This window comes from Episyrphus balteatus, chromosome 2 (genome assembly GCF_945859705.1).
Source record: "Episyrphus balteatus chromosome 2, idEpiBalt1.1, whole genome shotgun sequence".
Classification (NCBI taxonomy): domain Eukaryota; kingdom Metazoa; phylum Arthropoda; class Insecta; order Diptera; family Syrphidae; genus Episyrphus; species Episyrphus balteatus.
Window position 1 is genome coordinate 71014339 of NC_079135.1, and position 26360 is coordinate 71040698.

The 26360-nt window shown below is 28.0% G+C and overlaps 1 protein-coding gene and 1 long non-coding RNA gene across 3 annotated transcripts; one reads left to right on the forward strand and one right to left on the reverse strand.

Moving 5' to 3' along the window:
- Nucleotides 1-330: 330 nt before the first annotated feature.
- Nucleotides 331-24187, reverse strand: LOC129909085 (glutamine synthetase 2 cytoplasmic). Of its 2 annotated transcripts, none has more exons than XM_055986037.1 (7): nt 24140-24187; nt 20279-20459; nt 2057-2397; nt 1236-1331; nt 1074-1169; nt 906-1009; nt 331-836 (listed from the first exon to the last, which is right to left on the reverse strand). In XM_055986037.1, the coding sequence occupies exons 1-7, from the start codon at nt 24170-24172 to the stop codon at nt 548-550; spliced, it is 1140 nt and encodes a 379-aa protein (XP_055842012.1). In that variant the 5' UTR covers nt 24173-24187; the 3' UTR covers nt 331-547. The 2 variants fall into 2 exon arrangements, with proteins under 2 accessions (XP_055842012.1, XP_055842013.1); XM_055986038.1 differs by lacking the exon at nt 24140-24187 and adding an exon at nt 20750-20913.
- On the forward strand, nt 5431-20439 carry LOC129909086 (uncharacterized). The gene is made up of 2 exons (XR_008771407.1): nt 5431-5588; nt 20235-20439. It is a non-coding gene; the product is annotated as an uncharacterized LOC129909086 (long non-coding RNA).
- Nucleotides 24188-26360: the final 2173 nt, after the last annotated feature.

A 26360-nucleotide genomic window follows, 5' to 3' on the forward strand; every position in this document is an offset into this window, starting at 1 on the left:
GCAATCAGAAATAATTAAATGTTTTATTTCTCCTAAAAAACTATGCTTATTAAAAATAATCCATTAAACATCATCATTATACATTCCAAATTATTTCTTCAATAATCTCTTTCCCGTTTTGACTCTAAACGATCCCAATGTTTTTGCTTTAATCAATTATGATATACAAAATTCAATCTGCAAAAAATATACATACAAAAGTACGTATACGCCATACACTCAAAAATTAAAATACAACTCCTTTTGCTTTTAAATAAAACTTTAATTGCAAATTGAATGAAGCTACTAGACATACATAATAATTTCTGTAGACGAAAAAAAAAACAACAATTATTATATTTAGTTGTAAAAGTTAAATATTTATATTCCATGCATAAGAATATAAGTGAACAGAGATATTTAATAATGAGAATATAACAACTTTAAAAATCCTAATAATAAACTAGGTATATATTTCCACACACGCGATCCACACGCGCATGGATTTCAATGTCTTCTTCTATGCCGTATTATTTGTTTACATACTGAAGTATTTTTTTTTTTTTCTTTATTCATCTAAGCAAATTGTCCTGATAATAGCCTCAGAAACGGAATAAGGATCACAATTTGAACTTGGACGTCTGTCCTCAAAGTAACCCTTTCCATCATCGCTAACACCACGTGGAATACGAATGGAGCAACCACGATTTGCAACACCTGCACTGAAGTCATTGATTGAACTTGTTTCGTGGAGTCCAGTTAGACGACGTTCGTTATCCCTACCTTGATTGGGATCGTATGCGCGAATATGACGGGCATGGCATTTGGAGAGCTTTTGAACAGCCTTCTCAATTTCCCTGTAAGTAAGAAAAAAATATTGTTTTTAGTATGTCTTTCAAGGGAATTGTATCAATTAAAAGCCTTACTTGATTCCGCCATCGTTTCGCATAGCCAATGTTGATACGTTTGTGTGAGCTCCAGCACCGTTCCAGTCACCTGGCATTGGTTTGGGGTCCAAAGTGGCAATAATCTAAAAGAATTAAATATTTTATTCTAACATTTTTTGTACTTGTAAAGATTTTAAATAAACTTACACCAAACTCTTCAGAAATTCTGTGAAGCAAAAATCTTGACATCCACAATTCATCACCAATAGAAATGCCCAAGCATGGTCCTACTTGGTATTCCCACTAAAAACGATTAAATACTTATTAAAACTTATTTTTTCTTGAGATTCTTGGCTATGAGATTCTTACCTGAGCTGGCATAACTTCAGCGTTGGTGCCAGAGATCTTAATTCCAGCGTATAAGCAAGCCTTATAATGAGCCATAACAACATCGCGGGCATAAACCTTAAAGAAAGAGACAATTTTATTTAGATTTGAGTTGCAAGTTTGAATAATAAGAGTAAATATAAAGCAACAAACAAGAAAGCGAGAAAGGATTTAAGTCTTGGTTCCCCGTTTACAAATCTTCAAAGAAACTTAACGATTTACTGATTAATTCTACTTTGTTTGAAAAGCAATCCGGAATTGCTTTAGAAAATGTTTTGACGTGAAGTCTCACACAAAAGTTTTACATAAGAAGAGGAATAGGAAAAATGAACCGAAAGACTCTTTATAGGAATTTTTTTAACAACTAAAAACACACAAATTTCATTTTTTTAAGATTTAAAATAATTATTTTGGGTTAAAGGCTGATTTTTCGAAGATGTTATAAGTCCCAAAAAGTTAATGATTTACGGGAACAGAAATAAAATAAGGCTCTCGGTAAAAGGGTGTTTTTTTTTGTAATGAAGGAAACAAAAATAACTCCGAATCAAATTTTCGCTACATTTCGCTAGCTTGAAAGCAACCTTTCATCCATAAATAATTGTTTGGCCTCCATAGATACTCCAAGATAACTCCTCATTTTATTTTGGTTTGGATGACAAATTGAACGTTTATAATAAAGTTCCTAGACGTTCTACACGAATCATTTGGGTATTTGGGACTTATTACAGAATTTATTCTATCCTCGAAAAAAAAACACCCTTTCATCCAAAACTTAAGTAAACTTATCTATTATAAAATCTCACCTTATTAGCTCCAACACCGCAATAATATGGTCCCTGTGGTCCAGGGAAACCATTCTTTGGCCAACCCAATGGATGACCATTAAAATCAAGGAATGTATATTCTTGTTCGATGCCAAACCATGGCTCTTCAGCGGCACACTTATCCATAGCCTCTAAACAGCTTTTGCGATGGTTTGTTTCGGTTGGTGTACCATCAAACTTGTATGTATCACACATAACTAGAATGTTGTTGCCTCGGCGGAATGGATCTTTGTAAATTGCTACGGGATGTAGATAAGTGTCTGAATTTGAACCTTTAGCTTGGCCAGTTGAACTTCCATCGTAATTCCAAATTGGTAAATCTACAAAGAAAACAAAAATAATACAAATTAGTTAATAGTAATAAAAACAAGTTTGATTTACATTCTTTTTGTTATTTTCGTTTGAGACAACTTGACAGTGATTAATTTGATATAATGCTCAAGCACGTATTGACAGAAAGTTTTTTGTTTAGCTCAATCTTAACAGAAACCTGTTTATAAAAGTATCACACTTCAACAATAACTTAAATTTTAAAATCTGTTCAAGAATATTGCTTAAGGTAAAGTCAATTAATTTAATGATTTGTTCAGAAAATTCTACACGAATAGTAATCACTATCATTAATTTTAAGAACTGAAAGCTTAAAAGAAAGGTTTTTTTTCCAAATTGGAAAAGATTAATAAAGAATCTTTTAAAAATAAATTATTTAAGTTGAATATTTGCTGCCTACACACCTTTTCTCTCCGACCAACATTAATCGAAGGCATTTCAAAAAGAGTAAAAGAAAAGACAACAAGTAATGGGCGGCAGGGACCCACAAATTATCTTGATCTTAACAATATGTATTGCATTTGGAGTTTTTATGCTTTGATTAATTAAAAAAACGAATTTTGGGAACTTTACCAAACGCAAAAAAAAATCATAAAAAAGTACGTATACGCCATACATTTTTGTTTTATTTTGTTTTAAAAGTTAAATATTTATATTCCATGTCTAAGTGAAGGGAGGTATTTAATAGTGAGAATATAACAACTTATGGATTTCAATGTCTTCTTCTATGTAGTATCATTTTTTTACATGCTATAGTATTTTTTTATTCAACACAGTTGAACAAAAATCGGTGTGAGAAAATGCTTATAGACCAAGTTGGTTAATTTTGTAAAACTTCTCTTTATATACATACAAATACATACGGTAAATGTTTATGAACAAAAAATAATAGAATTCGTTTTAAAAAAAAACAACAACTAATTTTTGAAAGAAATTGAGCTCCAAAAAATAAAACATATATTTAAAAAAACGACATTTTTTTAAATTACTATTAATAATATTAATGCATACTTCAAACCCAAATTTCGTGAAAATTCGAAACTGTGATTTTGAAAAAAAAAAACAAATATTTTTTTTTACTCAAACAAAAAGTTGATTTATATTTGAGGCGCTCAGCGCCAAAACGGCCTAACCCACAAAATTTCGTTTTGAGAAAAACGAGTTTAAAGAAAATCATATTTTCAGGGTTTCTTTTTTGTTGGCTTGTAAAAGTTATAAAAAAAATATTATTCAATACTTAGTTTGTAATTGTTTTTAGTTAGGAGTGTTGGCTATACTTTTGGGCTAAGGTCTGATATTTTTTTTATTCCGAAACTACATTTGCTATAAATGATTTAGGCAATTTTGTCGCCGAAGCCAAAATGGCGTCCACTAGAGTGACAAAAGTTTTTGGCTCTAATTTTAACTCTATTTAATGTAATTTAATGGGGATGTATTTTTATATTATAAATTGTTTTATTGCCGTTCGATTTGTGTACTCAGTTTGATTTTTTTGAAAATGTGGGTTAGGCCGTTTTAGTTCTGAGCTCCTCATTTAAACTACATAAATGGTTTTGCGTTAAAAAATGAAAAATAATAAGTCTTTTGGGAGAAACTCAGAAATAAAAAAAATGGTTCCAAGAAATTTTTTTTTTATTGAAAAATAAACGTTGCTTTAAAACTAATACATGCATTTTTTAACAAAATCGTAAGAGCAATTTAAGATTATCAGCCCTATTCTGCTATCCATCGGGGGGAAAAATCGCTAAATATTCACCAATTACCATTCTGCTATTCATCGGGGGGAATCCAAACTCACGTCGGTAATATCGGTAATGTTGTTCAGTATTCCACTAATCACGTGAATGAACTTGCTCCATACATTTGCAATCCGCATAAAAAATGTTGCGGATCTGTCACTTTTGTTTGTAAAAATAAATTCACCATCGTTGAAATTAAGCAAAATGCCACTTTTCATAAATGTTTAATTATTTCTTAACATTTAATCGGCTGCTTTTATTTTTTCTATGCAAATAAACACAAACAAAAAATTTTTTGTTCCTTTCAATTTACTTCGTCGCCATTTTTTTTTTAATTTGACGTTCACCTGGACGTCAAATTGAGGGATGATAATGCAGTTTACCCGATGGATAGCAGGATGGCAAGGTAGAGTTAAAGTGAACCGAATGTGTGAATCGGATCTGAGATTCACGGGAACAGCAGAATAGGGCTGTATAATTATACTTTTCTAAAGTTTGTTATTTTCCGTAAAAAATTATTCCAAAAAGAATCTCTCTGTCTACTACATACCAAGTTTAATTGAATCTACCCTTCCTTTCAGGCTGTATCTCTTTGTACAGACGAACTGATTTTTTATCGTAAAGTCATTTTTGATTATCTTAACATTTTCCTTGCGCAAGCAGAAGTAAAAATTCGGGGTGTGAAATTTGGAAAGCGCGGAAAGCGGAATTATTTTCGCTTGTATTTTTATTAGATATACTTCGAGGAACAATAAATTGCTTAGTGCATATGAAATTAACAAAATAAATTTTTTCCTGCACATTTTATTTTTCTTAGAATTTCGTATAAATTTTTTTTTTGATACATATAGGTATTCTCTCTTTTTTTTTACTAAAATGTTTCCATATACAAATAAGATGATTTTCCGCTTAAATTAAGTGGATTTCTTTTAAATTTGCGCATTCAAGAAAGTAAGAAGATTTGTCCGCTTAATTTAAGACGGAAGTCATCTTGGCAAAAAAAACATGCTGAAATCCGCTTAATTTAATGTGGAATAATATGCTTGTTTTTTTTTTTGCATGAATTGAACAACTGACTAACCTGAACAAAGGAATCGGAATTTTATACTGAATAAACAAGAATGAAAAGAATAATAACTTTTCTGGAGCACCGCAGAACTTAAAGTCCAATGAGTCAAAATTAGGATCAAAATCAATTTTGTTCAACAAATACTCTTTGAAAAACTAACTCGAAATTTGTGTTAGCATTGTATCAAATAATAATTATTAATTAAATATAATTCTGCATTGGTATATGGCGGCAACTCTATCACATTTTGCTCATCTCGACAGTATCTTATCCATAGACATTTTTTTTTAAATCGATGAGTTAAGATCGCTTAGTGGCGGGATCTTGGGCCAAAACAAGAACAAATTTAGCCTCAGCCTCAAAGAACTTGCTGGTAAGACCTGACAACATTGAAAGCTTTTTACTTACATTAATTTAAAAAATTTCCCTAAATGGTACATTAACAGAAAAATTATTTTGTTCAAAAGTTGAATTATTTCAAATACACAAAAAATTATCAAAAAAAATTATCAAGCTCTTTGTTACCAATGTGTGCGCGTGTTAATACTAAAAATGCTATCAAATACAAACTAATAATAATAATGTAGGCGGCTAGAGCGGCAAGCGAGCGAGTGCGCGCGCGATTAACTTGTTCTTTTCTATATCAGCAAAGATGATATTGAATGCATTGTTGTTGTTGTTGTCAGTGCACGCCTATCATGAATGAAACTTTGTCTTTAAAATGTCATTTGTTGAACTTTTATTATGACGACAAAGAGTTGTATGTACATTTTGATAATTTATTTTTTTTATTCTCGTCATCTCGAAATGATTTTTAGAGAGACGTTTCTAAAAATAAATTTAAAATCTCTGTTGATATGAAATTTATTGTTTCGGAACAAAAAAAAGCTATTAGATTGTTCTCACAGAATCTAAACACGCATTACATGAAGTCAATGACACTTGGAATGGATTTTGCACCTTGAATATTTTTTTTTTTTTCTTAACAAAGATCTGGCAATAGGCCATTGTTGGGATTGTTTTTTTTTTTTTTTATTGTTTAAGGAATACAGTACAACCTGTCAAATGGAACATCTATACATATAAATGTATTTTGTGTACATATTTTAACAAAAAAAACTTTTGTTAGGAAGGAATCTAAGTTGTTATTTTTAGATAATAGATGCTTATTTGAAGTTATAACAAAGGCCAGTTTTTTTAGTACTGTTTGGTACAGTTTAGTACTGATTTATCTCCGAATTAAATCATTATATTAATAAAAACTGAGATTATTGATGAAACTATTTTTTTTTTTTGAGGATTAGTTTTAACACATAAAGAACACATAGGAACTAGATCATTTTTTATGAGGATTCAAGCACAAGCACGAAGCTTACAAAATAAAAAAAATCGAAAAAAGATTGTCCAATTTGATAGCCTGTACTGTATCTTTTTGTTTCTAATAATTTTTTTTTTTATAAACAGAAATTATGGGAATTTTCCATTATGAATAAAATACTTATTTTAAAACAAAGAAATCGATTATTATAAAAAAGATTTATTCGTGCTCCTGCTCATAGAGAAATATGCATACAATATTGGTTCATATAATGACGTAAGGTGAGTGATGTCATTAAACACGCAGAGTGCATTGATTATTTAGTGAAATTTTCTGCATTGGAAAAAAATCGAGAGGCTCTGTATTTGTTTACAAAAAAAATCTTTAAATAGCAAAAAAAAAAAATCTATTTTTGTCTTATCTCTATTATTGAAACGATATGTTTAGTTAAACACTAAAATTTACTATGTTCTTCAGCAAAAACTTATAGCTTCTCTTTATAGTTCTATAACTATACGAGTACTATATTATCTTTTAAAGTGACAAATATTTGAATGTTGAAGGAAGCAATGAACGTCTACACCAGATAAGTGCACTTGAACAGCTGTTGTAAAATGAAAACAATAATGATGTAATATTTAGCTTAAATGTTATCAGAAACAAACAATAAAGTGTAAATAAATAGTATCACGTGTTACCAGAAATTACTCTTTTTGTATAGTGTGTTGGCTTAAGGGTTTTGAACTATATTCATAGCAATACAATCAGAACTTTTAATGTCAATATTTTCTAGTACGTAGTTGAATGTCCTATGATCGAAAATTAAAACAAATATGCAATAAGAAGAATAAAAAATATGCGTTTATAAAGTAAGTTCATGGATTTCCGTTTACTATATCTCATCAGTATATGAGAAGATTTAAACATGATGTACAAAATGCGCAGGTAACATATTAACAACCAATGAAAGATATCATCCGAATTATTACAAAAAAAAGCTGGGTTGTTATAATATTTGAACAAACATTTTTACCGACTTCCAAAAAGGAGGAGGTATTCAATTCGTCTGTATTTTTTTTTTTTTTTTATGTTTGTTACCGCATAACTTTAGACTGAGTGAACCAATTTTGATAATTCTTTTTGTATTGGATAGCTGGTGGCTGCAGTGTGGTCCCATTTCAATTTCGTTCACTTTTTGCCATAGGAACTATTTTAAAAACCATAAAACCCAGTTTTGATCCATGGAAGTCGGTTTTGTTTTTTTGCTAAAAATGATTATTGAAAATGTGAAGTAAAACTATTTTTCTGATGCAAATTGTGATTCAAAGCATAAGAATCGTTAATAGATTATTCAAAAATTACTTAAACAGTTTTAAACGATTTTGACAAAGAAACGAAGTATTCCATTTGATAACAACGGGCTTTTAGGTGCTTAATTCGGCTTAGTCGTTTACGAGAAATTCAGACAAACTAGCATACATATACAATATACATATGTATGTGAAAAGTATGATTTTTTTTCACTTTTGTCATAATATTTTTCATTCATCTCTTATGAAACCCTTGATTCATTACCAATTTAAAGGGCTGAATACAAAATTCTGTATGTGCTAAAATTCGGCTTCCAAAATTCTGTAAATTCCAAATTCCTTATTCTAAAATTCTGTGTATTTAAAGAATTTTAGAAGTGCGCACTTTTTTCATTATCAAAAAGAATTTTTTGTTTATCATTTACAGGATTTTGGGGTATACAGACATTTGTTACTTTTATTCGCAGAAAGTAGTAGTTTAATGAAAAGCCTAAAATTATTAAGTAACGTAGACTATTTAAGAAGGTTAGCCAGGAATCTTGTTCATGTTATTCATTTGGTTATTTGTTTTTGGTTATTGAAAGTATTTTTATATACCATGTTACTTTGTTAATATAACACAAACTGTTCAACAGACAATTCAAAAATCCGTTTATAACTGTGAGTTTTTATGTAGAGATTTGGAATGACAGAATTTCGAAAAGTAGAATAATGGAACACAGAATTATGTTTATTTAGAACTTTTTATTCAGATACATTATGTATTTTATTTTGGTCATGTAGAATTTTGGAATACAGAATAACGACCCGTTTCCCAATTTAAAAGCAAATAATTCTAATTAACCAACAAACAAATTTCTTTTGTTATAAAGTTTATAGCTCTATGTTTCAATTTTATTTAAAAACAACTCAAAATATCTTAAACTGTTCAAAAGTTATGAATTTTATGAAATGAAAATCGTCACCACTGTGAATCATTGTAAGGCTTTCCCAAACAAAAGCGACAACTCAACGATGACCACAAAAAACATTCAGAAAACGCCTTGCGAATAAAATGTAAAATGTTAGAAACGCATTAGCCTTTAACAATCTGTAAATTTTAAAATTCTAAAATCTTGAGTTTTTTATTTAAAAAAATTAATTTTTCACAAGAAATAACGACTTGGATAGAATAAAAAAAGTGGTACCAATTTTACTGTCCAAGTTATTGCTTCAAACAAAAAAGCATTATAAAATTCATAAAATCAGATTCTTAAAACAAATAAACGGAACACAGGAACATTGTGGCAACAACACACAAAAATCCCCTATAGAAAAAAGAACCTTAAATTTTATTGTTTCGGCGCCTTTTCATTTCCCTCAAAACATTGTAAAGGTCCGATCCCTAAAAAAAATACTACAAAAAGCCGTCACAAATAAATTTAATAAATTCAAGCAACCCTTATCATGTGAACTTAAATAAGAATGTCTATATGAAATGTTTTTGTTTTATTGCCTTAACTAGAACAACAAAACTCTTCAGTTTAAATCTACCACTAAAAAAACAATAATAACCAGATAAAATTACCGTCATATGAACTGTCATGTCAATGACGGCACACAAACCATCAGCGCAGTGTGCGCAATGATATTAATGGTGATATTGTGTTGTTGTTACATGATTAATAAAAGCAAAAAATAAATTTACTATTCAACATGCATGCAACCCAAACGACCTTCAAAAACAAAAACAAAAACAAAATTACAATAAATTATTTAAGTAGGTACATTTTATATCTAGCGTATCATTATTTCCTGGCAAAGCTCCTCTTTTTTTTTATTTTATATTGCTCGTGAATGCTACTGCAATGCACTTGTTGAATTGAGTTCCATATGCAGATAATAAAGATTCTACAAGTGTCCCTCTCTAGTCTCAGCTAACAAAACAAAAAAAAAATTAAAAAAAAATATGTAAATATACTAATCTGTAGACAAGGCTGGAATTTGTAGTGCAAAGGCCTCAATGCAATATTTTTCTGGAAGAATTTCAAGAGTCGGTTTTTACCTTATTTGAAACCAGATAGGATTCCTATCGGGACGTCATTGTTTCCAAGTAAACGAACTTAAAAAAATAAACTTTTATATAGTAGAGTCTTTTCAACCATAAATAAATTATTTTGAACTTGAGAGACTATAAGCCCGCACAATGCTTATAGCTATTTATAATTATTGTTGCACTTAAGCAATTATAAGATTACAATAAAAGCCTTTATATACTTGAGTATTATGATGACAATAGTCTGGACTTCTCCAAAAGTAAGCTGATATTATCACCTTTGTGTCAAAATGAATAATTGTTTGTGTAAATAGCACGCTCATTCTAATCAGTTTATGCAACTTTTTTTTCAAGGCATTTATTCTGAGCTCAAGTGCAAGGCTCTTTCGTTGTTGGAGAGAATTATTCGAGATAAATAATTAAAGTTTACACAGATAAGTTACACTTGTTTTGTGGTGGCACGTGATATTAAAAATTATTATTTATATTTGTATCTACCTAAATTCACGTAGCTACCGTTAATAACTTCGATATAATTGAAAAGGGAAACAGAGCTAGATCTACCAGTTTTTATTCTATGAATGAATTTGTATCATTATAACTTGTCAAACAGTAGTTTGTTAGGAATGTAAAAGTCATTTATAATTTGAGTACCTAGTTATAGTTACTTCTATTGTTATGTGTATTGTTGTGTAAAAAAATTTATATACATATTGTTGCTCAATTGAATTGTTAGTTTTGAGGTTTGTAAGAAATCTAAATAGAGATGTAATAAAGAAATGAAATTTAGTTAGTAAACATTCTTGTTATCAGCATACTTTTGTAATTTGACACACCCAAGTAGTTATCAATTTTATACGAATATAGGTGTTTTCTGGTTTTCTATTTAGTTTATTTAGTCCGTTCAGGTTTATGAAATGGCAGAGATCTCAGCAATATCAGTAACCTGTGAACTGTATAGAATTTTATAGCAAAAATTCTTCACTTTTCTTCAATCTGAGAAAACTTTGGATGAGCTTTCTCAGTTTTACTAACTTTATTTTTTTAAGATATGTTCATTTAAGAATTTGAGACGTTATTCAGCACATTTCTACCGAAATTAAACTAACGAGAATCTAAAAATCTAAACTGTTTAAAATTGTAACTTTTGTGATTTTGTGATTTTTGACACTATTTGTACCTAAATTGCTTGTTTTTGACTAGCTCAACAAATAATGCGAGTTTAAAATTTTTGTTTGGTTTAGAAGCTAGCATATAAAGCATGTAAAAAAGGGTGTATCGTCAAAATTTCGCGAGAACTTCTCTGAGCACCACTCGGCCAAGGCAACACACTGATTATTTTATCTTTTAAAAAAGAAAAAACAAAAACAAAGACTCACCGAACGACAATTGGTTAATTTATTTTCATTTTTTCTTACAAAAATTATTAATTTGAAAAAAAAAAAAATTTAATTTGAAAAATTGTTGGTAAAGGAAAATCTTAAAATTATGAAACCAATTGACGTTTTGTGTGGTTAAGGACTTCAGTTTGGACTTTTAGTTTGGTCAAAAACTAATTTTGTGTGCATTTTCAAACTCAGTAGTATTTTGTCTATATTTTTATTTTTTAAATAAGATTACGAATAGTTGCATCTATAACTTGAATAAGTATTAAAAATGTAAAGTACAATAACCCTTTATGCCAAATATATCAATTTTTTTTACTGATCCACAAAAAGTTTCTACTTTGAAAAAAAAAATGTCATTGGTACACTCAACCTAGTCAGCAGACTTTAAATTAAGTTTATCCATCATTTGTGTGACGATATTTGATCATATGATTAAATTTCAAAGTTATATAATTTTTTTGGGATTTGATAATCTTTTTTTCTTGAAAGCAATTAATGAAAACTAATTCATCTTTTTTGTTCTCTGTCGCTGTCGATTTATTTCCAGCTTCCACAGGATTTTTTTGTATTTGATTTAGTTTTGAAATTGATTTAACATATTTTTTATAATTAAAATTAATAAATTTAATAAATCAACAGAAAATAACTTAAAAAAATACTACATTAAAAACTTATTAAATGTATTAATTAATTTAAAAAAATATGCTAATTTTCAATTTTAATAGATTTGAAATTTTTCGAATAAAAAAAATCCTGAAAAAGTTGAAAAGAAACCGACGCGGCGCCGGCGGCGGCGGCGGTAGGGTAGCAAAAAGATAAATTAGAGTTTTCATTAATTGCATCCAAGAAAAAAGATCATCAAAGATATTTTACAACTTTGTCATTTTTATACAATGGTTAGATTCCCAAGTGCCAAAGCAATTCTGTATCAATGGATGCATTTTAGAATCTAAATGGCAAGTTCTTAAAAGCAAAATTAAAATTGGATAATTTGGCAAACATTTGCAAATACTGTTTGAGAACATGTAGGTATTTAAAATTTTGCAATCATCTCCTAATATGATATATAAAGCTTACAAATAATTGCAAAGTTAAAATATCATGTGTTCGTAACTTACACAAGATCATTGAAAGTTATAATAAATCAATACGCAATGGATTCATTTAAAATTGTATATATTCACTTGAATGCATCCATTAATCATCATCGCTATGCAGCCGTTTTTTTTTTTTTTGCTACTACTGCGAATTAATTCTGTCGGAATCGAAGTCAAAATTACTAGCAAAAAAAATATACTTAGTTGTATAAAAAAATACCGGTATTGAGACGCTATTCCTACTTATATGTTCTGTTCGTATTAAGTAGTTTCGTATCCAAGTAATAGGTATTATGTAGGGGAGAGTGGGGCTAAATGTAACAGGGGTAAGAATTAACAGCTAAAAAAAGCGATGTTCCTTTCAATATTAAGAAACGCGTAAAGGAGAAAAATGCTCAATTTTTGAATATCTACCGGCACATTTTCTTCAGATGAAGATTAGACGACAGGGTGAGAAGTTACACTAGTGGTGCCCAAAAAATGCATGTTTGTAACTTTTTTTTTTAATTTTATTTTTGGTCTACCTCTTTACCCGAAAAAGATAGAGTGCTAAGTGTTTTTTTGTTATATGCAACCGTGTTTTGGCTCAAATTGCGTGTATGTGTTATGTCTATATCAGTTTCGCTTTTTTTTTAAATTGATTTTATGTGCCAAATTTCATGCTGGGGCTAGTTGTAACATTTTTCCGGGGCAAGTTGTACCATGTAAAAACCTACCTATACTGAAAAACTGTTTACCTAATATAATTAACAACCCTGAATATGAATGCTTGTAATTGAATTTGTATTTATTTTGAAATTGGAAACACATTTTTGAACCACCATTTGAATTCATAAAGCTTATAAAACAATTTATGAATTCGAATAACTTTTATTTAAGACTACTGTCAAATTTTCTCTGGAAATCTTGGATTTGCTCCACTTTTTACAAATTTGCACCAAAATTTCATGACTAAGATTTGTTTTTATTGTTATTAATTAAAAACAAATAAATATAAACAAATAAAGGTATTTTTCTCTTATTTTTAGTTCTTGGTACAACCTACCCCGGTATGTGTTACACTTTGCCCCGTATGTGGGGTAAGTTGAAACAACACGATTTTTTTTTTGGAAGCTATATTTTTCAACATTACCGTTATGTTTTGCTAAATTTTTATGATGGATCTTGGAGCTAAAACATGGGTCTTTAATTTAAAAAAGGTCTGGTTGACCCACTTTCAAATTTGTAGGAGAACCATCGATTTTAGAAAAAAGTGTTACATTTGGCCCCACTCTCCCCTAAACAGAAAACAAAAATATATGCACGTGTTGAATAAACGTGCTATCATGCATAATATTGTGTAGGAATTAATCTACTGATTTCTTATCGACCTTCAAGGTTTTAAAAAAATAAAAATAAAAACAAAACATTTAGTTTAACAAACTACATTATAAAGAATTAAATTTAAAAAAATAAAACAAGTAAATTAATTTGCGCTCCTACACACATAACTTGATTAACCACACAAGTCTTTTTCAGACAAGTTAAGTGTGTTTTTTTTTTTGTTAAGTTAAATATAAACGAACTAATAACAAGCAAGATGACCACATTTTTAATGGTGAGAAGTTGTATTACAAGTTTTAACTTTTCAACTTAAATCAACTTTAAACAAAAATAAACAATAATTATATCTTCTACCAAAACCTTATGTCTCAGTTTCAGATACAAAAAAACAAAATAAATAAAAAAGTTGAACATTAATTACAATCGAACTTGTCTGGAGGAGATGTACATAAGTGACACACTGCTTTTTTTTCAATAAATATGGTATTAAAAGGTATAGAATTGTTTCTTAAAATAAAATTGAAATTTTAAACAAAATTAAAATAAGTAAAGTATTCTTTGAATATTGATTTTTTTATTTTAATTTATTAAATATAATGTTAAAACAAAATTTTACAAAAAAATCAGGTACAAGCCTTAAATATTTGTAAAAAAAAATCAATTTACATAAATGAATAAGTTGAAATTAAGAATATTGCCGTTTATTAAAAACTGCTCAGTTCTCCCCTAAATCTGTATTAAATATTTTTTTTAATTTATTTTTATTCTAGAAATATTAAAATTAATTTTAAATTTCCAAGAAAACTCAAAGTATCTACATTTCCACATTTGTATTTTTATATGAATCAACTTTAATATTTTATTTTAATAAGCAAACTATTATAGAACTTTCGTGTTGAAATATTTTCCTTTAAGTAAACATTTTTAGTAGGTATATCTTTACATCTGTTTTTATTTTTCAACTCACTGTAGATTGTATTAAATAATGTGTTTTTGGTACTTTTTTTTCCTCTATACCTTGAATACAATTTTAAAATAGAAACAAATTACAATCGTGATTCATTTTCAAAAAACTATCGATAGAGTTTTTTTTTTTTTGTTCTAGTGCCGCTTTTTGTGTTTGTTTTGACCAACAACGTAAAAAAAAAACTATGTATTGTTTTCGATGGTGTTTAGAGAGATCAAAACAAACGAACAACAAAAACAATTACTCATAACAAAACTCTTTGCTTATAAAAAAAAAAACACACGCATATAATACAATGATAAAGAAAAGTCCTTGAACTTGGTGATTTTTTGTAGCTATTATTACAGGAAGAAGAAAAAAAAAATAGCAATAATTTCATTGTTGTTCATGAATTTATGACTATTTACTGTATTAGTTTGTTTCTAATGATGTCACATTTTGTTTGGAACTGGGTGGTATTAATTTATTATTGTGTCAAAATTGTCATTAATACTCGTCTCTATGGCGATGGCGGTGCGGTGAATTAGGCAGTTTAAATACTTTTTTTTTTCTTATCGGCTTTAGAATAAAAAAAAACGTGTTTTCAAATACCAAATTTGTATTTGTTTTTTTAAATTCGCAAAATAATTTTTTCAGGTTTTTCTTTTGAATAACAAAAATTTAAACGAAAAATAAATTAAGTAATGCAGAAATGATACACGTGATAATGAATGATACAGATAGATTAAATGATTACACATTAGATGTGGAATAATAGCTGGAGAACCTTTGAGAAAATTGAAGTTGCAACATTTATAAATGAATTTTTGACTTTTCATATTTTTATTGATACACTGTTAAAAAATTGTTCAAAATTCGAAAAAGTTGTTTTCGTTCTCCGAATGAATACTTTTTGTTTTATTTTGTAAATTTACCTCTAAAATTTTAATAACTCCTTTTGGAATTGTGTGAAATTCTTTCTTCTACTTTATTTTCAAAAATGTTATATTTGTGTGAAAAAAAAAATATTCTAATGATTGGTTTTTTTATGTTTGATTTTCATCCGTGTTACGATATTAAACTATCAATAATTGATAGTTGATAAATACTGAAATTTTGTCTTTGAAAATAATATTTTTGGGAAAACGGGTCAATTTTTAATGCAATTTTTCAATTAATAACGGTTAGATCAATTCTCTGTTTTCAAAATTTTTGTATTAATAAGAGATCGAAATTTAATTTTTATCAACCTACAATTAATATTTGACAATAGCAATACGGGTTATCATTCCCTTGACCAAGAATCGAATTAAAAAGTGAATGAGTGAAAAGCTTCTCGTTTAACAAAAACCGAATAGGTCAAGAAGACACCCTGTTTAATTTTAAATAAAAGAGCAGACAACATAGAAAGATATAAAATAAATGAAGATCCGGGAAGTCATTAGGGTTTGAATAAATTATTTACTAAACATAACTAAAAATCAACTTCGGTTAAATAAATTTTTTTGAATTTTATTTTTTTAGGGAACTATTGCAAACAAAAAGTTAACCAAAACATCCATCAATCTACATTAATTTATTTAAATTTTGAACTGACATCCAATCCAAATACATAAATAATTTAAATTCAAAAGCGTTCTTCTTAAATTCGTCATTATTATTTCAACAAACACCCAAAATAATTTTTAATAAACGTCAATAGCATTTAATTGCTTGTTTTGTGTTAGAAAAAGTACTGCATGTTAATGGTTAGCATTTGAAAAAAAAAATATTATGTTTTTCATTAAAAATAAAATGCACGACTGGGTCGCACGTACTTGCTCTTGTAGTTCAAAGCATCTTTATCTTAAATATTTATTGGAAATTTAAGATTTTGTGAAAAAAAAAAAAATAAAAACAAAAAAAAAATCGAAAGTTAAAAAAATTCAATTTTTTAAAAATTTTTTGAAAAACTTTTTTTTTTAATTTTTTTTTACATTTTACACTTCAATACCTATGATGTCTGTAAATTTTGAAAAAATTGACTTATGCTTTGATGAAATATATGAACTTAAAAAACATGTCAATTTTTGAAAAACGGCAACGCCATATTTCCGCTCTTGGCATTTTTTGAGAAAAACTAAAAACGCAGTTATGTTGGAATCAATAAGAGTACTGCGCACACCAAATTTAAATGAAATCGTTAGAGCCGTTTTCGAGAAATTTGAAATACCTCGAAAACGTTATATGGGAGATATGCGTTAAATTGGAGATATTAAAAAAATAAAAAAAACGGACCTAGGGAATTACGTAAAAATCATCTGTACCAAGTTTCAAGCAAATCCATCCACCCGTTTAGGCCCTAGCTCGATGTACAGATGGACGCACAGACGCACAGACGCACAGACGCACACACGCACAGACCGACGGACGGCATGACGAAAACCACTTTTTTGATCTTCTCCATAATCGTAATGTTGGTTTTGATTAAAACCTCGATTTTTTTTTTCTACACGAAACCAATACTTGCCCTATAGAGCAAGTAAAAATAAAACTGCCTTAATTAAACTACACCCAATAATAAAAGAAAATGTGGGAACAAAATTTAATTATATTAAATTTATTCATACAAACATCTGGGTACGAAAATTTATTTTTAAAAACAACAATAACGTCACTCAATAAATAAAGAAAAATGTCAATCCAGTAAACCAAATTTAAGACATTTCATGTAGGTGATTCAGTATTATAGAAAAACTTTATTTTGCGTCTCAAATTGGTTGACAAATTTCATTTGAGCAGGAAGGTGTACTAAAACACAAAAATTGTTTCATTTGGGTATTATGAAGCAGAACATTATGTAATTATGGGTTGCAACTTGCAAGGTATCAAAACATCTTATTGTTCAAAATTTTACCTCATAAGCGCCAATCTGATCCTGGCACTCTTTTCATTGGTTTATGATAAGTCAATTATTTTTCAATTAACTTTATAAAAATTAAAACATAATTATATACCAAAAGCCTGAAAAAAACATTTTTACGTGAAAGGTATCATACCAAACTATACGAATGCTATACAATTACTCCCAATCATGGTAATATAAAAATCGTTGCATGTATTACCTAATTTTCCTGATTTATCGAGAGTAACTATAATGTAATTGAATTGTACGAACCTATCTCTTAATGGAAAGATCTTAATTCCCTGACTATGAAAATGCCAATGGCAGATGCTTCGAGCGACGCAAATTGCTGTCAGGTGTATAATTCATATTCAAATCACAGTTTTCTTACTTATCTTATGTCAACGTTAAGTTAAACAGACGCCTCGTCGCCAAAATGTAGGTATTGAAATTATTTTGCATTTTCAGACTGGGCGTAATCATTTTTATTTTTTGTTTTGAGTCACAAGATGCAGCTAAAATTAAGTTTTTAACGGGTGGACTAAATTCGTTTTAAGTTTTGAATTTTTCTTTCATATCTGAATTAATTCTTTAAGAAAAGAAAATACTGATGAACGTTTGTTACATAGAGGAAGGAATACCTTTATTAGAGGTATTCCTTCCTCTATGGTTTGTTAGTTGCAGGCTTCTCTAAAAAGTTTAAAGAAATGTATCTATGTTTTTGGCAAACATTCGAAACATCAAAAGATTTGACCTTTTTTAAGTACCTAAGTTAGTTGCTGTAAGTAAGGTCTATAAAATATGGAAATCGAATTTAAGTACTTAATGAGCTTCCTCTTAGTTTCGTAATTTCTAAAAGAATTTGGTTAAAGATGGACATTTTTTTTTTTTGGGGAATATCATTTTGTGAATAATGAGGAAACTCACAATTTTTTTAAAAGTATTTTGAAAACTCATTTATAAATTTAATTTATTGAAAATTTTACGAAGAATTTTTCGAAAACTAATGCGAACTTCGTTTTTCAAAAACTTAATGAAGTAATTTTTTTATTTTACTCAGAAACAGTGAATCCATTAAAAATATGAGATTTCAGCAGCATTGTAAATTTGTGGCATTACTTCCATAAAAGTGGGTGAATATTGACAATGTTTTGAGAAAAAAAGATGCCTTAACTTTAAACATGATGGTCACAAAGATAGAAAGCGTTGAAAATTGGATAAAATATGGACTTTGAAAACCTACTGTTATTTGAATTTTTGAATCATTTTTCTTTAACACATTTTACAAGTGGTTGTTTGCAGTTTTATCAATAGATTAACAATTATTTTGAATGCTATTTGAATGCTCAAAACATAACGTCGGTGAAACCAGAAAAGTGTGTAACTCCAAATGTTCTGAAAATTAGATTTGAATGCCATCTGTTAGACAAACCTGATATCTACTGTTCCTTAAACTGAGAATCCCCTTAAAGTTCATAGTTTTTATTTTATTAGCAAATTAGAAAATGAAAACTCATACAAATGCCTTCAAAACGATTTTGTTTTTTTGCTCTCCTATAAAATTTGAAAAAATGGAGTTACAGATTTTTCTGGTTTCACCGACGATAAGCAATATTAATAACATCAAAAATTTGTTTTTTTCTTTATTTTTCAATAGTTTTTCTTAATTTTTTTTATTTAATTTTTTTTTTTCATTTTTAAAAAGATACATAATGTATCTATACGAAATTTTATTTTCTACAAAAAGTTATTTAAAAAAATTGTTCAAACTCGAAAATTAAAAAAAAGAGTCGATTTTTGTATCATTACAAAAATGGCCATATCTTTATAACTTATATACTTATGTAGGTATACAGGGTGTCCCAAAAGTTAACGTCGAAACGAAAACGGTAGATAGGGTAGGTGGTGACAGTCATCAGAAAAATGATAAAAAAAATCGCAGCCATATATTTTGGGAGTTATGGGCATTTGAAAAAAAGTCGAAAAAATGGTCACCCTGTGACGGTTTTTCATGTGCCGTGACTACAAATCTTAATTATAGCTCGAATATTTAGTATGTTTTATAAAACAACGAAAAATCATATCTATAAAACCTATCTATTGTAATAGCTCCATTAATATTTGTATGATTTTTTTTCTCAATTTTTCAAATGTGGAAAAGAAATACGATGGAAAATTTCCAAAAAAATGTATTTGATTTAGAGACAAAAGTCAATAAAACTAGAAAAAGTTAGTCTTATCTAATGTAGTCCAACGAATTTTGAAATTCTCGTTTTTTTTCTATTTTTACTGATTTTAACTTAATCAATAAATTCTTTACTTGAAAATAAAAATGTTCTCAAAAATTTTGCACTGTTTATGAAAAACAAAAGAAACATGAATTTCAGTTACATAATAATGTGAATATTTCAACACCATTTTTTACTATATTATCGACTCATAAAAATCATAAAAAAAAACAACGCACAATCTTACGCCCACACTTTCAACTTTTACGACCCATTTACAGTTGAAATCCATCATATTATCTCGAGGCTAAACATTTTCATGGTTCTTGTTATATTTTTATATTTTATTGATAAGAAGCGGCAAGATAAAAACAAAGACAAAAAAAAAATAAACTAAACTCACTTCATTTACATTTTTTTCTTGTCGAATTTATTTGCATAACTAAAATAAACATTTTAATCACTGTCTTCCTTTTTTTATTCCTTCTAGGTCTAGACTAAACCGAAAAAAAAAACTTAAAAACGAAAACTCACCTTTTGGGCTGCTTGGAATAAAATCTAAAGTTCTATCCTTGCATCTTAAATCTTGACCAGTGCCATCAATCCAAACGTATGTGGCTTGAACGATATTCTCTTTAACTGGCAAATCGATGTAACGTTGCAAGATGCTTTTGTCAATGTGAGCATTTGGTGATTCTTCTAATATCTTGGACATCTGCAAAAATAACCAAGAAAAGAAGACAAAACACTTGAGATTTATAATTTGTCGACCAGTGTGACACAAAAGATTTTATTTTTTTAAATAAATTAACACTATAAAAGTTGTATAGGTCTTTAATGGGATTTTCCATTCCCACTCTCACTTTTAATGTTTTTTTGTTTTTTAATTTGAGATGAAATTTATTCCAAAATTAACATAAATTTTCTTTTTTTTCAATAATTTTCATCAATTTCGACAGATTTTTTGATATTTTTTTTTTTGTTAATTCCTTTCAGCTGACTGACCTTTGATTTTCTTTGTTTTTAAAAACACTGATCGTATATGAATAGCGACGATAAATAAACGACGGCCAATAATAAGAGACGTTTACGGAAAATTTATAATAAAATAAAAAATTAAATTGATATTCCCAGAAAGCGACTTAATCGCAACTAACTTAGAGCGACTGATTCCAGGCCCATTTATAACAACGACGACGACCGATGGCTGTATAGTAGCAGATTTTGAATCATTCAACAAAGTGGTATTCTCACACTTGTCGCTGCCGCGGGCGCACACTTGAATTTTTCACTTTTCGTTTATAACCAATACAACTTGTTGTAGTCGCGCTGCGCTGTTGTCGTCATCGTCATCGTCCGGCTCAGCGATCGTGAATTTTGCGAACAACTTTTTTTGGGTGTGGAAGAGGGTGGCTATATGACTACATTCGTATATATTCGTATTGAACGGATACATTTTACTCTCTCAACAATTAGAATCAACAATCGTAGATACAAAAGTATCTAAAGAAATATACTTTTTTGTTTTGTTGGTGTAGAATAGGTATATCACCCTCTGGTGAGATTGGGGTTGGGGTTTATTTAGATTAAGACTTGAAATTGAGCTTAAAATTAAATAATATCCATATATGAATATAAAAAATAGTTTAGGTTATACAAAAAAAAAAAACATAATTTTTGTAACAAGCTCTATTAAAATAGGGAGAGAACATTTAAATTTGTATTTATGAGATATCAACACAATAATAGAGAATTCGTGCGGCTATACATTTAATTGGATTGCGTGTATTTGAGTGAAGAGTATCAATTTGGCCAAATAGAAAATAGCTTAGTGAATTTTAGAATTTCATAGGGGAAGATTTTACAGTCAGATGTTTCAAGCTAAATATCAGCCGAATTTAATTGCTATACAAGTGATATTCTACTATTTTAATTTGGTAGCAAATATATTTAAAATAATTGTCAAATAATAGAAAAAGTTATCTTAAATAACGTTTCAAAAAATATTTTTTATTTTCATAAGCCTAATATGCTGTTGAAGCGAAACGAAAACTTTCATAAGAAACCAGTGCAACAAAATTGTAAACGAAAATTTTGCGTTTCATAGTGCGTAGCTTGTCAAACGAAATTTTTACCTGTGCTAGAATATTTGGAGTCAAGCATTTGTCACTTATGTATATTTAGTTGTAATTTTTTCACTCTAAAAGAATTTTTTTTACCTTAGAGACTGAGAAAATTTTTCGTTTCGCAGGATCTTACTTACGACAGTACATCAAAACGTAAAACCGTTATTTTTTAGAAAACCAACTTTTTCTATGTGTAGTTCCATTCCTTGTAGGTTTTGATTTTTTTTTACTATACTGCATTTAGAAAACTAAAATTCATTTTGAAACCCCACAAAAAATTATGATTCCCAAAAATACAAAACTTTTTTTAGAAGGGTCTACGTGGTGTATGTGTAACATTTTTTTTTTTCAATGTATTTAGTATTTCAGCAGCCAAAATCATACATCTTTACGGATATAAATAAATATTCTTTGAAAATAAAAGTCCGACTAACTCAATGTTGTCAATTTTAATTTATTTTACAACATTGGTGGTCATCGTCATTTCTACAACACATTTTTTTGGGTGAAGTTTTAACATTGTAGATAAAACGCAACTCAAAAATTTAATACTATTATGTATTTTTTTAAAAACAGAAATTGTAAAAAAATTATTTTTAAATACTCAAGATGTCCAAGAAAAAATATTAATGTTTTCAAAGTCCACATTTTTTTGAAAAATAAATTAAATGTTATATAGATTATAGCGATCAGGAATATTTTTCAAATTACTTTACAATGTCATTATTCGATTTTGAATTACCTAATTTGTAGTGAAATGGCGTACAAAATAAAAAATGTCTTGGTTAATCTATTTTTCCCAATTAAGGCAATATTTTAGTGAAAGAATTATAAAAAGAAAACAAAAAACAAATTAGAGAGATTTGGAAATTTCACAAGAATTGCTTTTAATCGAAAACCGTAAGAATTCAGGATGAACAATCCCATAAGTTGGATTATTAGCACTATGTATTACTTTTGGGACACTCTGAACCTATATGTCTCTTGACCAAATTATTTTCATTCAAAACAACTTACGGTCTAAAAGTGTGAATTTTGGCGTTTGCTGATAGTAAAAGTCAATATGCGAATAAATATAACAAATTATTGCAATTTCTTAAATTTAGGTTTATAAAAATACACCACAAATGTTATTATTTACTAATTTCAGCTTGTTAAGAAATTGCGTTTTTAAAGAATCTAGAAAAATTTTGGTAAATGAAAAAATAAAATAGTAATAGTATAAAAAAAATTCCGAGTATATATTTGGTCTGTTTTGCAATAAAAATTTACCTATGTTCTATTCTACGATCATGATTGGCTTACAGATGGAAGGCGTTTTCATGTATGACCTTTTATAATGACGCGTTCATTGTGGGTGACACGAAGGATGATGGCTTAATTGAATGATTGTCTTATGATTTAATAATTCAAGATAATAATTCTAATTTTGCCTCCAATTGTGATAGAATTTTTGTTTGCTGTTCGTTTATGTTTTTTTTTTTTTTTTTATTTTTAAGTGGGAATTTGGATGGAATGACCTTGCTTAAAATAAAGGTGAAAGATGTTGATTGTAAAATAAATACAAATGGAAAAAATATTTAAACTCATGACACGTTGTAGGGTGTGTCAAAATGCTAAAGTATGGAATTTCCAAATGTAATAGCTTTTAAAAGTTACATTACTTATCAAAAATAAATGCTGCGTTTACAATTTTTATTTTAATTAATATCTTTCGCTCGCTCAAAATATAGGAAGAAATCGAAGAAATTTGAATTTTTAGAGATTGTTGAAATACATTTTTTTTTAACTGCGCCGTTTGAATATAAAAACAAATATATTAAATATATATCTTTATAAGAAAAAACTTTTAAGCTTATATATGTTGGAATTGAACACTTAGTAAAGAAGCTGCGAAATAATAAGCGAAGGAAAAAATACATTTTTTCATAGATATTATGAATTTTTTTTACATATTATTAAACCTTAGCCCTAATTAAACTTTTGACCACTATAACATTGCAAAATTAGAGTACTTTTTTTCGGCCATACAAAAGTGACACACCCTAATACGTAGGTACATTCATATGGATTTATTGAAACAAACTTATGTATAAGAATTTTTTTTAAACCTATAACTCTCTCTTTTGTCGTAGCAGCTTTGTTTGTATAATAAATAATAACCTTTATACATACAATTACTTTAATAAGCATGTTGTCAATCCTACAAAAAACTTTTATAAGATTGATAAAATATTAAATTTTTACTGATATTCATTTTAATACTTACTTTGTTGTTAAAAAAGAACTCTCCAAATACCATTAAATAGAAAGCGAAAAAAAAAATAGTTACTCAAAACTAAACTTTTTCCTTAAAGAGTGAAAGTCAAAAACAAACAAAATGCACAGTTTCAGATCCAGTTATCGGTATTGTAATATTCTTTTTTTACACAATTCTAATTTTTCGTTTTCAATTCGATAAATTTGACTTATTTATACCTATAGGTATGTCAAACTTTTTGAGTTTATTATAATTGTTTTTTTTTTTTTAAGAAAAATCTTAAATATTAACTAAAATCGAACTAACAATTTTTGTATGTGAAAGAAACATAATATGATGATTTTATTTTTTCACTTTTTTATATTTTTATCAGTTGGATAGATGGAATAAAAGTACGTTTCCGACATTTTGTAGCAATTGGAGGTCTTTTTTATTGATCAAATATTATCACGAAAGGTCTTTTTATTAGTTTTTAACGATTTCACTGTGAGTATGAAAAAGTACTATGTTTGACATTTTCAAGTAGAAACTGTAAACAAAATGATTGATAAATGGGATTAACATAAAAACAAACATTTGCATTCAGGGTTGCCAGGTTCACCTATAATACGATAAATAATTATCAACAAAAATTAAATACACGAGTTTTTATCTAACATTGAAAAGTATGATTTTTATAATCGAGGAAAATCCAGCTGTTCTTCACAGGAAGAAAAAGACCTCCCGGGAATTCACCGCAGTGTGTGGATTTGATTTGATAAAATAAGACATTTGATTTTAGTGTGTTTATTTTTGTTGTTCCTTTTCTTTTTTCTTTTCTTTTTGTTTCTTTGTATTAGAACAAAGACAATTTTTGTTCCAAACGCAGAACGAAAATATAAGAAAACTCTCCAAGAAATCTGTAGTTTAAAGCCAAGTTTATACGATAGGAAAATTTTCCAACATCAGCACATTTTTTACTATAAATATTAACTTATTTGGATGGGCACTTGAAAGATATCTAAAATGTCTCCTAGTTTTAAGAATTTGTAAGTTATGGAAAAGGTTTTCAAGCTAGAACAATTAGGTCACTTTTTTAACGATACAAGAAGTACAAATAGGCAAAACAGTTAGAAAACATTTTTTTAAATATATTAAAACGTTTTCGAGATGTATGTATGTACAATGTACATAGTGCAATCGAATTTGATATTGAGCATATTGGATGTATTGCAAAAGAAATAAGCTCTTTTCTCACTTTTCAATACATTTTCTTGAAATCGATGTCATTTTCTTGATATAATTGATACCTGAAATTTACCAACTTAAAAGAAATAGCTTAAGCTCCTTAAACACATCTTAAACTGAATTCAGAGGCAATTTCTTCTGATGTTAAAAACTGTTTTTCCCAAAATCAATTTCCACGGTCCCTCTCATATATAAACGATTTTTTAACTTATTGTACTTCCTCACAAACTACTGAACCGATTTCAATAAATTTTGAATAAAAAAGCTTTGTATGGATCAAAAATTTTAAAAATAAATTTTTGGTTGATTACATTGCATTATTGCTTTATTTCAGTAGGCTACAATTACACTGCCCAGCACACAAAAATTTTTCCAGAACGTTGTTTATCATTTCTTACTAAACACTGAACCAAAAATATACATAAAATTAATGAATTTGTACATTAAATTAATGTAAAAATTCATGGCAAATGAGCCAATGTACAAATTCATTAAATTTAAGAATCTTTATTTGAACAAATTTATAAACGAATGAATCTTTCTTAAAATTTAAGAATAAGTTCTTAAATTTTAAGAGTTCTGTTCATAAACGAATTCGAAAATTTTTGAACATGTTTAAGAAAATTTTCTTAGATTTTAAGAAAAGTTTCTTAGATTTTAAGAAAAATTCATACAATTTAAGAATTATTTCTCAAATCTTTTTTTTTTGCTATAATTTAAGAATAAAGTTTAAGAAAAGTTTCTTGCATTTTAAGATTATTTCTTAAATTTTATGATTTTTTTTCATAAATTTTGTAAAAATTTAAATGAAATTTTGCTTATATTTTATGAAAAAAATCATAAAAACTATGATTGCTTTCATAAAATATAATACACTTTTCATTCAAATTTATGCAGTTATTTATATAAATGCATATAATACATTACCATTCCAAACCTTTAATTTGTTCCTAAAAAATTTTATTCCAAACAAACAAACAGCAAAAGAAAACGACCCAAAATC